The sequence below is a fragment of the Pelophylax lessonae genome, assembly GCF_965119305.1.
Source record: "Pelophylax lessonae genome assembly, chromosome: 1".
Lineage (NCBI taxonomy): Eukaryota > Metazoa > Chordata > Amphibia > Anura > Ranidae > Pelophylax > Pelophylax lessonae.
In genome coordinates this window covers 101,509,038-101,522,370 of record NC_138768.1, presented here as the reverse complement: position 1 = coordinate 101,522,370, position 13,333 = coordinate 101,509,038, and the positions used below count along the sequence as shown (strand labels likewise).

The window sequence follows — 13,333 nt, the reverse complement described above, 5'->3', positions numbered from 1 at the left end:
TCTTTCTTTTACATTCTTTTTCTTTATGTGTTGTTTGTTTACTTCTGTTATATGGTTTAAACTTGGTAAGCGTACGCATATTGTTGTTATCGCATAGACATTGAAACACCATCTGTTTTGCACACTTGTATGTTCTTGAAATCCAAATAAAAACGGAAGAGGAAACCTTCTCTCCCATTTGGGTCTACGGTCCCTAACAGGGGGATATGTCTATCATTAAACATTCTGACTTCTGATATTGTGGTTTAACCAGCCTTGAGATACTGAGAGGGCTCAATATCTAAACTTTCATTAAGGAATGACAGATGCTCCTCTTTGTAAGAAATACTTCCATTATCCTATCTCTTTGTAGCTTATCATTTGTATAAAGAACATGCAATGTCTTGTTTTATTATTCGCTTCTATGAAAAACCCAATAAAAAAAACATAAAAAAACGAATATTCTACACATTATACATGCACTGTTCCCTGTTACAGATAAGGTAAACTAAAACTTACTCAAACAGGTCTGTAGAAAAGCTGCAATCAGAAGTAGGCTAAGGACCGTTCTCATGATGGATTTCTTCTGCAGCAAATGTATTTTTTCCTCTTCGGCCCTTGTGAAATGAAAGGAAGATAATGTGTGATACCAATAAATGGACTCTGGGCATGTGGAGGCGAATATATATGTTATCATCTATATCACTTCCCTTTTCAGTTTCCTTTGTAACAAGAATGCAGTTGACACATTCATATAGGTGTTTGAGATATACTATAGATAGATATGAAATACGTACTGTAACAATGAGGGGTTCTGGATCACCAGCAAGCCAACTTTATAAAAGCAAACAGTTGGGTTAACTTTTTCAGGACCAAAATACCTGTAATCAGGGTTGGAGGCTCTTTCCCACCTAAATGGTCTCAGAGCCTCCAATTCAGATCCTCTGCCAGAACTTACCAAAACTAGAAAAGCTGTAAATCAGTTCTTTACTTTTTCTTGGATCATCCCGGAAACACCTCACCCTGCAGGGGTGAGAAGGTTTGAGTATCCCCTTCTGTTTTTTGTCATTCTCGTAAAAGGACCAAATAATTCAAATAAGGGAGACCCATCCCTGGCATTCTGAACAATACATACAGTATATATTACTATACTATAGGATACTACAGTATGTGATCGATAAAAACACAAGTGCACGAATATACTGAAGTTCAAACAAGACTGCTTAAAGCAAAAGTGGAACTTCTGCTTTAAGGCCTCCTGACCCCCTGACATGCCATATTTGGCATACCATTTTTTTTTTTTGGGAGGGGGGTACCTAAATTTGACAGGTACCCGCTCCCACTTCCGCTCGGGCCACTTAGGCGGCTCGAGCAGAAGTTCTCCTCTCCTCCACCCTCCCTGAAATCTTCTAGGATACGTCACAGTTCCCAGAAGATTGCCCTTCCACTCATGATGCACAGCGCAACTCGAGCATGAGCAGTGCGCGCTCTGCTGTGAATCCGCAAGCTTTCACAGCCAGATACCCACACTAGAGATGCCGGCGCCGCGGGAAGAAAAAGGGAGAGATCCGAGGCTTTGGGCGGCTGCATTGCTGGGCCTTGGGACAGGTGAATATGTGTTTATTAAAAGTCAGCAGCTACACTTTTTGTAGCTGCTCACTTTTAATAAACACAAAAACGGGTGGAACTCTGCTTTGAATAAATCCTCAGCGCACTTTAAAATGCACATGTAGAAAGGGATTGAACAAAGCACATATAGCACACCATGATAGAGCCATGAGACAACCCAGACTCAGGGCAAGATTCCTGAAAATAATTCAAGGTCGTCAGGAACCATAAACCAGATGGAAGAAGAAAGTGCAGTTAAAATCACACCTTTAATAAAATGGCAAAAACAACACAGTTCAGGAACGTAGTCACAAAAAAGAAGCCAGGGTTTGGATGCCAGAGCAGATAAGCAGACGAGCCGGGGTCAGGAAACCAGAAGTTAGCATAGTCAGGAGCAAAAATCAGGAACAGGAATTGGAAGGGAAGTCAGCCAGGCCAAGTCATAAACAGGAGCACAGAAAGGAAGCACTTAGAGATCATAGACCACGCAAGGGCAAGAAAATGAGCTAAGCTGCTTAGTTAGCAAAAAGGGGCTGGCTGTAAGGTAACAACGAGCGGCTGGTAATTAACTGACAGCTAAGCAGCTTCTGAGCACAAAGAAATAGGTGTCTCGTTAAGTAGCACTAGACCAACCCTGACAAAGGTTCCAGAATGTCACCTTGCCTGTTGATGTCTTTTCATATTATGTACACTATTATTGGTGGAATATTGTCTTTACAGCTACAGCCTATGGCCATCAACGGTTTAAAATCTCGGCCAGTTCACCAGAGATTGGCCAAAGATTCTAACCCTGTATGGGCATGCTTATTGTACCCAAGTTGATTGATTGATCAACTTGGGTACATCCTGCCTGTTGAATTTGTCATGTGATTATTGCTGGCTGTAGCCACTAGCAATTATCACTGTGTGTTCTCCCGACAGGGATTGCTCACCCCTGACAGAGAACAAAATAGCAGGAGGGATTCCACATCAACACTGACTTTGTTGATGGGGGAATCAAGCGATTATCATAAGTTGTAGGACAGAAAATTGCTCCACCCATGGTCGGCCTTTCTCAGTGTAGGTCACTGCACCTAAAACCAAATTTGTAGCAGAGTTTGTAGCAGAGAGCTGTCCATGTGCAGATACATGGTGGGAAAGTTTCCCCACCTCTAGCCAGGACTGGTTAAAAGTGGGTAAACACAAATAGTTTGGTCTAAAAAAGGAAAGAAGTGTAAATCTTGCCCTGGTCCTACTGTACCACCATTGATGTTGTGGCCCTGCCAGGGCCTAGAAATAGAGTATAACCCAGAATTCTCAACCAGGCAGGTTGAGGGGCTCCAGGGAGCTTGTGTCATGAAGAGGGAACTGTCTTTGCAGTTTCCTCAGTGTTTGGTAAAGTCAGTTTTGGGACCTGGAGCCTGGAGATTTAAAAGTGATCCGGGTGGGATAAAATATTCAAGCCTGGGTCCAGGTATTCAGAACCACCAGCATACTAATTGGTCAGGAGTGGGCTTTTAGTAAGGACCTGACCATGGTTCTGGGCTCTACCCCGTCAGACAAGAGGTCTGGCCCAAGATTCAGAAAGGCTCTACCTAGGAGACAGGTGGGATCCAGGGCAGCAAGAGACTACTAGCTGTGTGCCCTGAGTAGGGATGGACGAACATCAGCCAGGGTGGTTCACGAACGCCAGCCGCAAATTTTCTCAAAAGTCCACGAACCGCGTGTTGGCGGCGTGCCCCATTGACTTTAATGGGAGGCGAACTTTAAAAACCTTTAGGTCACATTTGCTATATGTGTGCTATATGTGTCTAGCAAACTCTCCCTGATGGGCACAGTAGACCTCTCCCTACACTGGCAAAAAACAGAATGTGAAATGGCCACCAGATCGGGTCTATTTATAGGGTAGGGGGACTGTAGTGTTTCAGAAAATCTGAAAACACACTATAAAATGCAAAGGTATTCAGAACCACCAGCATACTAATTGGTCAGGAGTGGGCTTTTAGTAAGGACCTGACCATGGTTCTGGGCTCTACCCCGTCAGACAAGAGGTCTGGCCCAAGATTCAGAAAGGCTCTACCTAGGAGACAGGTGGGATCCAGGGCAGCAAGAGACTACTAGCTGTGTGCCCTGATTCCATAAAATGCACAGATGTGAACATGACCCATAGGAAACTATGTTAAATGGACTGTAGTGTTTCAGAAAATCTGAAAACACACTATAAAATGCAAAGGTATTCAGAACCACCAGCATACTAATTGGTCAGGAGTGGGCTTTTAGTAAGGACCTGACCATGGTTCTGGGCTCTACCCCGTCAGACAAGAGGTCTGGCCCAAGATTCAGAAAGGCTCTACCTAGGAGACAGGTGGGATCCAGGGCAGCAAGAGACTACTAGCTGTGTGCCCTGAGTAGGGATGGACGAACATCAGCCAGGGTGGTTCACGAACGCCAGCCGCAAATTTTCTCAAAAGTCCACGAACCGCGTGTTGGCGGCGTGCCCCATTGACTTTAATGGGAGGCGAACTTTAAAAAGGCATGCCTTGAATATTTCATACCTGTTTAGAGAAACAGTTGAATCAGTAGGTTTAAACCTGTTAACATGTTACTAAACCCAGGACACTACATTCACTATATCTGACCTCCCACAGTACACGGAACATGGAAATGCAAATTTATTACTAAATATATAATCTTCTATCAGTGTCTGGTTAAAACTTGTAGGTGGAGCTTTCATTCTCCTTTGATTGTCCTATGTGGCTGCATGTCCTCTCCCTCTGTCCCTCTGTCTAAACAGTACTAAACAGTACTGATTGGCCCTGTGCTGATCACACCCACCCCCCCCCCCCCGGAAAAAAAAAGAACTCTCTAGCAAAACACAACAAACTGAGCATGTGCAGAGTGCCTCCAAGGCTCTGTACTATTAGCAGATGCATTGGGGACAGTAAAGGAGAGGATCAGAGAAGACAGGATCAAACAGACTTTTTACACAATGTGCAGGAATAAACCCTTAACTTCCATCATGAGTATAACAAGCAAACTTTACTGCATATACAGACAGATTTTACTGTATTGTACAAACCAGAAGACAACTGCCTCTCTGATTTAAGGTTTGTGTACGCTACAGCTTCTAAACTTGAGTTTAGGAGCTTTTGGCTTTTTTTGACAAAGCTCTTTTATGAAGTTGAGTTTAAGGCCTGGTTCACACCTATGCAGGTTGCAGTTGATGCATATTGCAGGTGCATTTTGTGTTTTTCAATACACGTTTTTGATCCATTGAAGTCTAAAGGACCAAAAACACAACCTGCTGGTCCCTGACCCTTTCCATAAAATGCACAGATGTGAACATGACCCATAGGAAACTATGTTAAATGGACTGTAGTGTTTCAGAAAATCTGAAAACACACTATAAAATGCAAAGGTATTCAGAACCACCAGCATACTAATTGGTCAGGAGTGGGCTTTTAGTAAGGACCTGACCATGGTTCTGGGCTCTACCCCGTCAGACAAGAGGTCTGGCCCAAGATTCAGAAAGGCTCTACCTAGGAGACAGGTGGGATCCAGGGCAGCAAGAGACTACTAGCTGTGTGCCCTGAGTAGGGATGGACGAACATCAGCCAGGGTGGTTCACGAACGCCAGCCGCAAATTTTCTCAAAAGTCCACGAACCGCGTGTTGGCGGCGTGCCCCATTGACTTTAATGGGAGGCGAACTTTAAAAACCTTTAGGTCACATTTGCTATATGTGTGCTATATGTGTCTAGCAAACTCTCCCTGATGGGCACAGTAGACCTCTCCCTACACTGGCAAAAAACAGAATGTGAAATGGCCACCAGATCGGGTCTATTTATAGGGTAGGGGGACTGTCCATGTGCTGAAATGTTTTAATTGGCTGTCCCGTTCCACCTGACGGCTGTGTCACGGGTCAAAGTTCTCCCCCAATGTAAACAAATATGGCTGCCACGAACGGGCGGCTAGCGAGCAAGCAAAATTCGCCGCAAACCCCTCCAAAGATGCCCTGTCACATGTCCCCCTGGCTTTTATGAGAAATCCCAGGATGCACTGCCAATGTGTCACTGGTCAGGTTTCCTCCACTGTGCAACAGGCTACCCTATTGGATGCAGTGGGGACACTCCCTTAGACCCAGTGAATCACACCTGGGAACATGCAAAAGGCAACCTAATAGATGCATCAGATGACCCTCCTGCAGATCCTGGGACACGCTATTTGATCTTACACCGCGGTTTTCCTCTGTGCACCTGCTGTTTTTATCAGTCTTACATGTAAGTGACTACAATAAATGTGAGTTTGTTTATATGTACTGCACCATGAGCCGCTTTCCTCTTTTTGGGTATTGAAATTCATTGGTGACTAACCCCTCTGGTGGATCGGCTTATCCGGATATTGGATCATCCTTCATATGAGATCCCCTTTACCACTAAGAATCCACCTGGATCCCTGTAACCTGTATTCATGTCATCACAGTGTTTCTGGTAAGCAGCCCATTTATTTACATCCACAGTTGATTTCTTGCAGCTCACAGGGATCTTGGTGGTGGTTTCTCATTAGATGATATCCTGATTTCTGGAGTTTGTCTGCTATTGGATGTGGGGAGGAGTTACAACCTGCGTACAACTGTGTACTTTCCATTAGAGTCTGGTTCATTTTGATTTTCCATCTGGTAAGCAGACTGGACTGTCCCTATCATTAATAACGGACTGTTATTTGAGCGTGGCGACCCTACACATTTTTTTTGCTTGATCTGAGTTGTCTATATCAGAATTTGATGGCAGCCCTACTTTGGACTTCATCATTTTACATTGTTTGGAGTGCGGAATTTCTTTTATATATTTAACCTAATAGATCAAGCTCCCCTGATAGGCAGATGGAGCATACAATGCTTTGAACCTAGCACCTAACTAGGAGGGTGCTACAAAAATATATTCACCCACAAGCTGATTTTAACGTACCTTCCCTCTCTATGCTATTTAGATCCTCAGTTGCCATGGTGCTGCACATGTGATCAGCTATGACATTAGCCATTTGAGGGCTTGAAATAGAATTAAACCCTCCTATTCTTTATAGCCAAGGAAACTGCCATCTTAGCCTCTGTTTGGTCTGCAGTTGCCATGCTGCTGTATATGTGATCACTTATGACACCAGCCTTTCAATTGCTTGACAGCTCAGTTGACAGCACAAACAAATGTGACAGCTAGCAATTAGGGAATGCTTTGAGTGTAACTGTTTTGGGAAACCATTAAATCATTGGGTTGAGTTCTGCTGTAAATTGATGGGTTTAGTTTTGCTTGAAAGTTGACATAATCTTAGTTCAGTTGAAAGCTGACATAATCACACTGCCAACTGTGACAATTATCACCTGAGGCATGCCTTGAATATTTCATACCTGTTTAGAGAAACAGTTGAATCAGTAGGTTTAAACCTGTTAACATGTTACTAAACCCAGGACACTACATTCACTATATCTGACCTCCCACAGTACACGGAACATGGAAATGCAAATTTATTACTAAATATATAATCTTCTATCAGTGTCTGGTTAAAACTTGTAGGTGGAGCTTTCATTCTCCTTTGATTGTCCTATGTGGCTGCATGTCCTCTCCCTCTGTCCCTCTGTCTAAACAGTACTAAACAGTACTGATTGGCCCTGTGCTGATCACACCCACCCCCCCCCCCCCGGAAAAAAAAAGAACTCTCTAGCAAAACACAACAAACTGAGCATGTGCAGAGTGCCTCCAAGGCTCTGTACTATTAGCAGATGCATTGGGGACAGTAAAGGAGAGGATCAGAGAAGACAGGATCAAACAGACTTTTTACACAATGTGCAGGAATAAACCCTTAACTTCCATCATGAGTATAACAAGCAAACTTTACTGCATATACAGACAGATTTTACTGTATTGTACAAACCAGAAGACAACTGCCTCTCTGATTTAAGGTTTGTGTACGCTACAGCTTCTAAACTTGAGTTTAGGAGCTTTTGGCTTTTTTTGACAAAGCTCTTTTATGAAGTTGAGTTTAAGGCCTGGTTCACACCTATGCAGGTTGCAGTTGATGCATATTGCAGGTGCATTTTGTGTTTTTCAATACACGTTTTTGATCCATTGAAGTCTAAAGGACCAAAAACACAACCTGCTGGTCCCTGACCCTTTCCATAAAATGCACAGATGTGAACATGACCCATAGGAAACTATGTTAAATGGACTGTAGTGTTTCAGAAAATCTGAAAACACACTATAAAATGCAAAGGTATTCAGAACCACCAGCATACTAATTGGTCAGGAGTGGGCTTTTAGTAAGGACCTGACCATGGTTCTGGGCTCTACCCCGTCAGACAAGAGGTCTGGCCCAAGATTCAGAAAGGCTCTACCTAGGAGACAGGTGGGATCCAGGGCAGCAAGAGACTACTAGCTGTGTGCCCTGAGTAGGGATGGACGAACATCAGCCAGGGTGGTTCACGAACGCCAGCCGCAAATTTTCTCAAAAGTCCACGAACCGCGTGTTGGCGGCGTGCCCCATTGACTTTAATGGGAGGCGAACTTTAAAAACCTTTAGGTCACATTTGCAGCCACAAAACACGTACTAGCTGTGCACAAATAGTCCCAGCACATGGACAATGTCATAACAGAAGTATTGCAATTGAAAATGTTGCCCTAAATTTTTTCTTTTTTTACAGCAAAAAATAAATATATTTTTTTCATAAATCAGCCAGAACTGACTGCAGCCTGTAAATGTCAAATACATATAGGGTCCATTCACACATCTGTAAAATGGGTCCGCATCCATTCCCCAATTTGGCGGAACCTTTACAGACCCATTGTTTTTAATTTCCAGTCTGAAAAATTAGGCATTCACAGGATAAAGAAGTAAGTGTCGGCCATTCCAGGCCCCAAAACTTAGCCCACATGCGTTTATCTGACAGCTAAGAACATAGTATTCTGTGGCTGAAGGTACATTAGGCATTCACAAGATACAGAAGTAAGTCTCGGCCAGTATTGGCCCCAAAAATTAGCCCACATGGGCTTAACTGACAGCAAAGTACTTCGTAGAGGTACAGTAGGCGTTCACAGTATACACAAGTAAGTGGCGGGCTGTATAGGCCGCAAAAATGAGCTAACATGGGTTGAATTGACCGCAAAGAACATAGTATATGATGGCTAGAGGTACAGTAGGCATTCACAGTATACACAAGTAGGTGGCGGGCTGTATAGGCCGCAAAAATGAGCTCACATGGATTGAACTGACAGCAAAGAATGTAGTATATGATGGCTGGAGGTACAGTAGACGTTCACAGTATACACAAGTAAGTGGCGACCTGTATAGGCTCCAAAAATTAGCTCACATGGGTTGAAGTGACAGCAAAGAACTTCGTTTTTGATGGCTAGAGGTACAGTAGGTGTTCACAGTATACACAAGTAAGTGTCGGCCCTTTATAGGCTCCAAAAATTAGCTCACATGGGTTGAACTGACAGCAAAGAACTTTGTTTTTGATGGCTAGAGGTACAGTGGGCGTTCACAGTATACAGAAGTAAGTGGCTGCCTGTATAGGCTGCAAAAATTAGCTCACATGGGTTGAACTGACAGCAAAGAACTTAGTATATGATGGCTAGAGGTACAGAAGGCTTCACAGTATACACAAGTAAGTGTCGGCCTGTATAGGCTGCAAAAATTAGCTCACATGGGTTGAGCTGACAGCAAAGAACTATGCCCCAAAAATTTGCCATTCAATGGACATGAAATGCCTTTTTATGCCGCTGTATGTAGCGAAGCCAAGGACCAGGAATTGTTGTGGGTGGATGGCAGTCTGGTGGATATTTGTGGCTTGGCATGAGGAATTTCGATGAAAACTGGTCTACTGGTCACATGTGTTGATTTCCTCAGAGATCCATGCCTCATTCATTTTTATAAATGTGAGGTAGTCTACACTGTCATGAGCTAGGCGAGTGCGCTTATCGGTCACGAGCCCCCCTGCTGCGCCGAACGTTCTTTCGGACAGGACACTGGACGGGGGCAAGCCAACATTTCCATTGCAAATTGTGCAAGCTCTGGCCAGAGGTCAAGCCTGCCCACCCAGTAGTCCAGGGGTTCATCACTACTCAGAGCGTCCACATCGGCCATTAACCCGATGTAGTTGGACACCTGTCGGTCTAGGCGTTCCCTCATGCTGGATCTGGAGTACAGCTGTCGATGGTTTGGCTGAAAGAAGGATCTCATATCTGAAGTGACCAAGACATCTTCCAACCGCTCTCTTCTTGCAGGTACTGTTGGATTGCTACCCGCAACTGTCTCTCTGTGACTGGAAATTCCTCTGCCAGCGCACGGAAAAGCAGAATGCAGCATTTCCCGCAGCAAGGCCTGGAAGTGCTGCATTCTGATCACCCACTGTGATGGTGGTAACATTTCCACCATTTTGTGTTTGTACCGTGGCGTCTAAGTACGTTGCCACCCAGTACTGGTCCTTGGCCTTTATGTGTTTTATACGGGGGTCCCCTTAAAACACTGCAGCATGTATGCCCCCATTCACACTAAACTGGAAGCGGTGTAGTGGCCTGCTTCCAGCTCATCATCCAGGATAATGTCGTCCTCGTTCTCCTCCCCCCATGCACGGATAACACCAGGGATCCCAGAAAGGTTTAAAGCATGCTCTTCTTGCTCCTCCTCATCCCCCCAGCACCATCCTCCTCCTCTGACTCCTCTTCAGACTCCTGCTGTTGATTTGTCTCAGATGGAGTAGCACCCCCTGGGAATTCATCCAACATTGTGACTTCCTGATCTTCCTGCTCCTGTTCCTCGATGGCTTGATCAATGACACAACGCAATGCATGCTCCAGAAAGAAGGCGTAAGGTATGATGTCACTTATGGCGCCCTGGCCATGACTGACCAGTTTGGTGATCTCATCGAATGGCTGCAGAAGTCTGCATGCATCCCGCATGAATGGCCACTGGCGAGGTGAAAAAAACCCAAGCTCCCCAGAACCTGTCCTGCCGTCGAGTTTGAACAGGTAGTCATTAACTGCACATTTCTGCTAGAGCAGCCTATCGAGCATAAGCAAAGTTGAGTTCGCATCGGGCAGTCACAAATAAGACGCCTGAGGGACAGGTTGTGTCGCCGCTGAATCGCAGCAAGGCGAGCCATGGCTGTGTAAGATCTTCGGAAATGGCCCGAGATTTTCCTGTCCTGCCGCGCAAGACGTCCTAGACCCCAGGGTATTTGCCAATGAATCGCTGCACCACCAAGTTCAGGACGTGTGCCATGCATGGCACGTGTATTATTTTGCCCTGTTTCAGCACACTCAGCAGATTGGCACCGTTGTCGCACACCACTTTACCAACTGACAAATTCAGCGGTCTCAGCCACTGATCTGCCTGTGAACGCAAAGCTGAAAGGAGTGCAGGACCAGTGTGGCTCTTGGCTTCTAGGCACAACAGACAAAGCACAGCATGGCAACGTCTCACCTGGCATGTGAAATAGGTTCTGGGGATCTTGGGTGGCGCAGGAGAAGAGACTGTAGTAGCGGAAGAGGAGGAGTCAGCCGATGAGTAGAGGGAGGATGGAGGAGGAGAAGAAGAGGCAGGCCTGCTTGCAATCCATGGCGGTACAACTAAATCTACATGGGTGCCACGGGTTACATGCTTAACGGCCGTCAGAAGGTTCACCCAGTGGGCAGTAAAAGAGATATACCTTCCCTGCCCGTGTTTGCTAGACCATGTGTCTGTGTAGATAACACCCCGCTTCAATCTGTGGTATTGGGGGGCCAGGGGTTTATCACACCAGTTCTACAAATAATTGGCCAGTATCTGTTGTCAATGTGTGTAGCACAGTTAACAGCAAAAGAGGCCAAATTTTTGCAGGACTAAAATACAATCTTAGAAAAGTATACTGTTAAATAACACCCCGCTTCAATATGTGCTATTGGGGGGCCACTGGTCTATCACAACAGTTGTTCAAAAAATTGGCCAGTGAGTTTGGCACTGTGTGTAGCATACTTAACACAGCAAAAGAGGCAATATTGTTGCAGGACACAAATACACTTGTAAAAGTATACTCAGATAACACCCCACGTTAATATGTGGTATTGGGGGGCCACTGGTTTATCACACCAGTTGTTCAAAAAATTGGCCAGTGAGTTTGGCACTGTGTGTATCAGACTTAACACAGCAAAAGAGGCAATATTGTTGCAGGACACAAATACACTTGTAAAAGTATACTCAGATAACACCCCACGTCAATATGTGGTATTGGGGGGCCACTGGTTTATCACACCAGTTGTTCAAAAAATTGGCCAGTGAGTTTGGCACTGTGTGTATCAGACTTCTCTCAGCAAAAGAGGCAATATTGTTGCAGGACACAAATACACTTGTAAAAGTATACTCAGATAACACCCCACGTCAATATGTGGTATTGGGGGGCCACTGGTTTATCACACCAGTTGTTCAAAAAATTGGCCAGTGAGTTTGACGCTGTGTGTACCAGACTTCACTCAGCAAACTAGGCAATATTGTTGCATGACACAAATACAGATATACTCAGATAGGCTCCAAAAATTAGCTCACATGGTTTGAACTGACAGCAAAGAACGTAGTATATGATGGCTAGAGGTACAGTAGACATTCACAGTATACACAAGTAGGTGGCGGGCTGTATAGGCCGCAAAAATGAGCTCACATGGGTTGAACTGACAGCAAAGAACGTAGTATATGATGGCTAGAGGTACAGTAGGCGTTCACAGTATACAGAAGTAGGTGGCGGGCTGTATAGGCCGTAAAAATGAGGTCACATGGGTTGAACTTACAGCAAGGAACGTAGTATATGATGGCAAGAGGTACAGTAGGCGTTCACAGTATACACAAGTTGGTGGCGGGCTGTATAGGCCGCAAAAATTAGCTCACATGGGTTGAACTGACAGCAAAGAACGTAGTATATGATGGCTAGAGGTACAGTAGGCGTTCACAGTATACACAAGTAGGTGGCGGGCTGTATAGGCCGCAAAAATAAGCTCACATGGGTTGAACTGACAGCAAAGAGTGTAGTATATGATGGCTAGAGGTACAGTAGGCGTTCACAGTATACACAAGTTGGTGGCAGGCTGTATAGGCCGCAAAAATGAGCTCACATGGGTTGAACTGACAGCAAAGAACGTAGTATATGATGGCTAGAGGTACAGTAGGCGTTCACAGTATACACAAGTAGGTGGCGGGCTGTATAGGCCGCAAAAATTAGCTCACATGGGTTGAACTGACAGCAAAGAAAGTAGAATATGATGGCTGGAGGTACAGTAGGCGTTCACAGTATACACAAGTAGGTGGCGGGCTGTATAGGCCGCAAAAATGAGCTCACATGGGTTGAACTGACAGCAAAGAAAGTAGTATATGATGGCTAGAGGTACAGTAGGCATTCACAGTATACACAAGTAGGTGGCGGGCTGTATAGGCCGCAAAAATGAGCTCACATGGATTGAACTGACAGCAAAGAATGTAGTATATGATGGCTAGAGGTACAGTAGGCATTCACAGTATACACAAGTAGGTGGCGGACTGTATAGGCCGCAAAAATGAGCTCACATGGGTTGAACTGACAGCAAAGAACGTAGTATATGATGGCTAGAGGTACAGAAGGCATTCACAGTATACACAAGTTGGTGGTGGGCTGTGTAGGCCGCAAAAATGAGCTCACATGGGTTGAACTGACAGCAAAGAACGTAGTATATGATGGCTAGAGGTACAGTAGGCATTCACAGTACACAGAACAGTAAG

At 44.9% G+C, this 13,333-nt stretch overlaps 1 protein-coding gene across 1 annotated transcript in view; it reads right to left on the bottom strand.

Annotated features, from left to right (window-relative positions):
- LOC309560478 (granzyme A-like) overlaps positions 1-568 on the bottom strand; it is a 38,576-nt gene extending 38,008 nt beyond the window's left edge. Inside the window, exon 1 of the mRNA XM_082264111.1 lies at positions 499-568. Coding sequence (XP_082120237.1) covers positions 499-553 — 55 coding nt within the window. The 5' untranslated portion in view covers positions 554-568. The remainder of the gene's footprint in view (positions 1-498) is intronic.
- Positions 569-13,333: the final 12,765 nt, after the last annotated feature.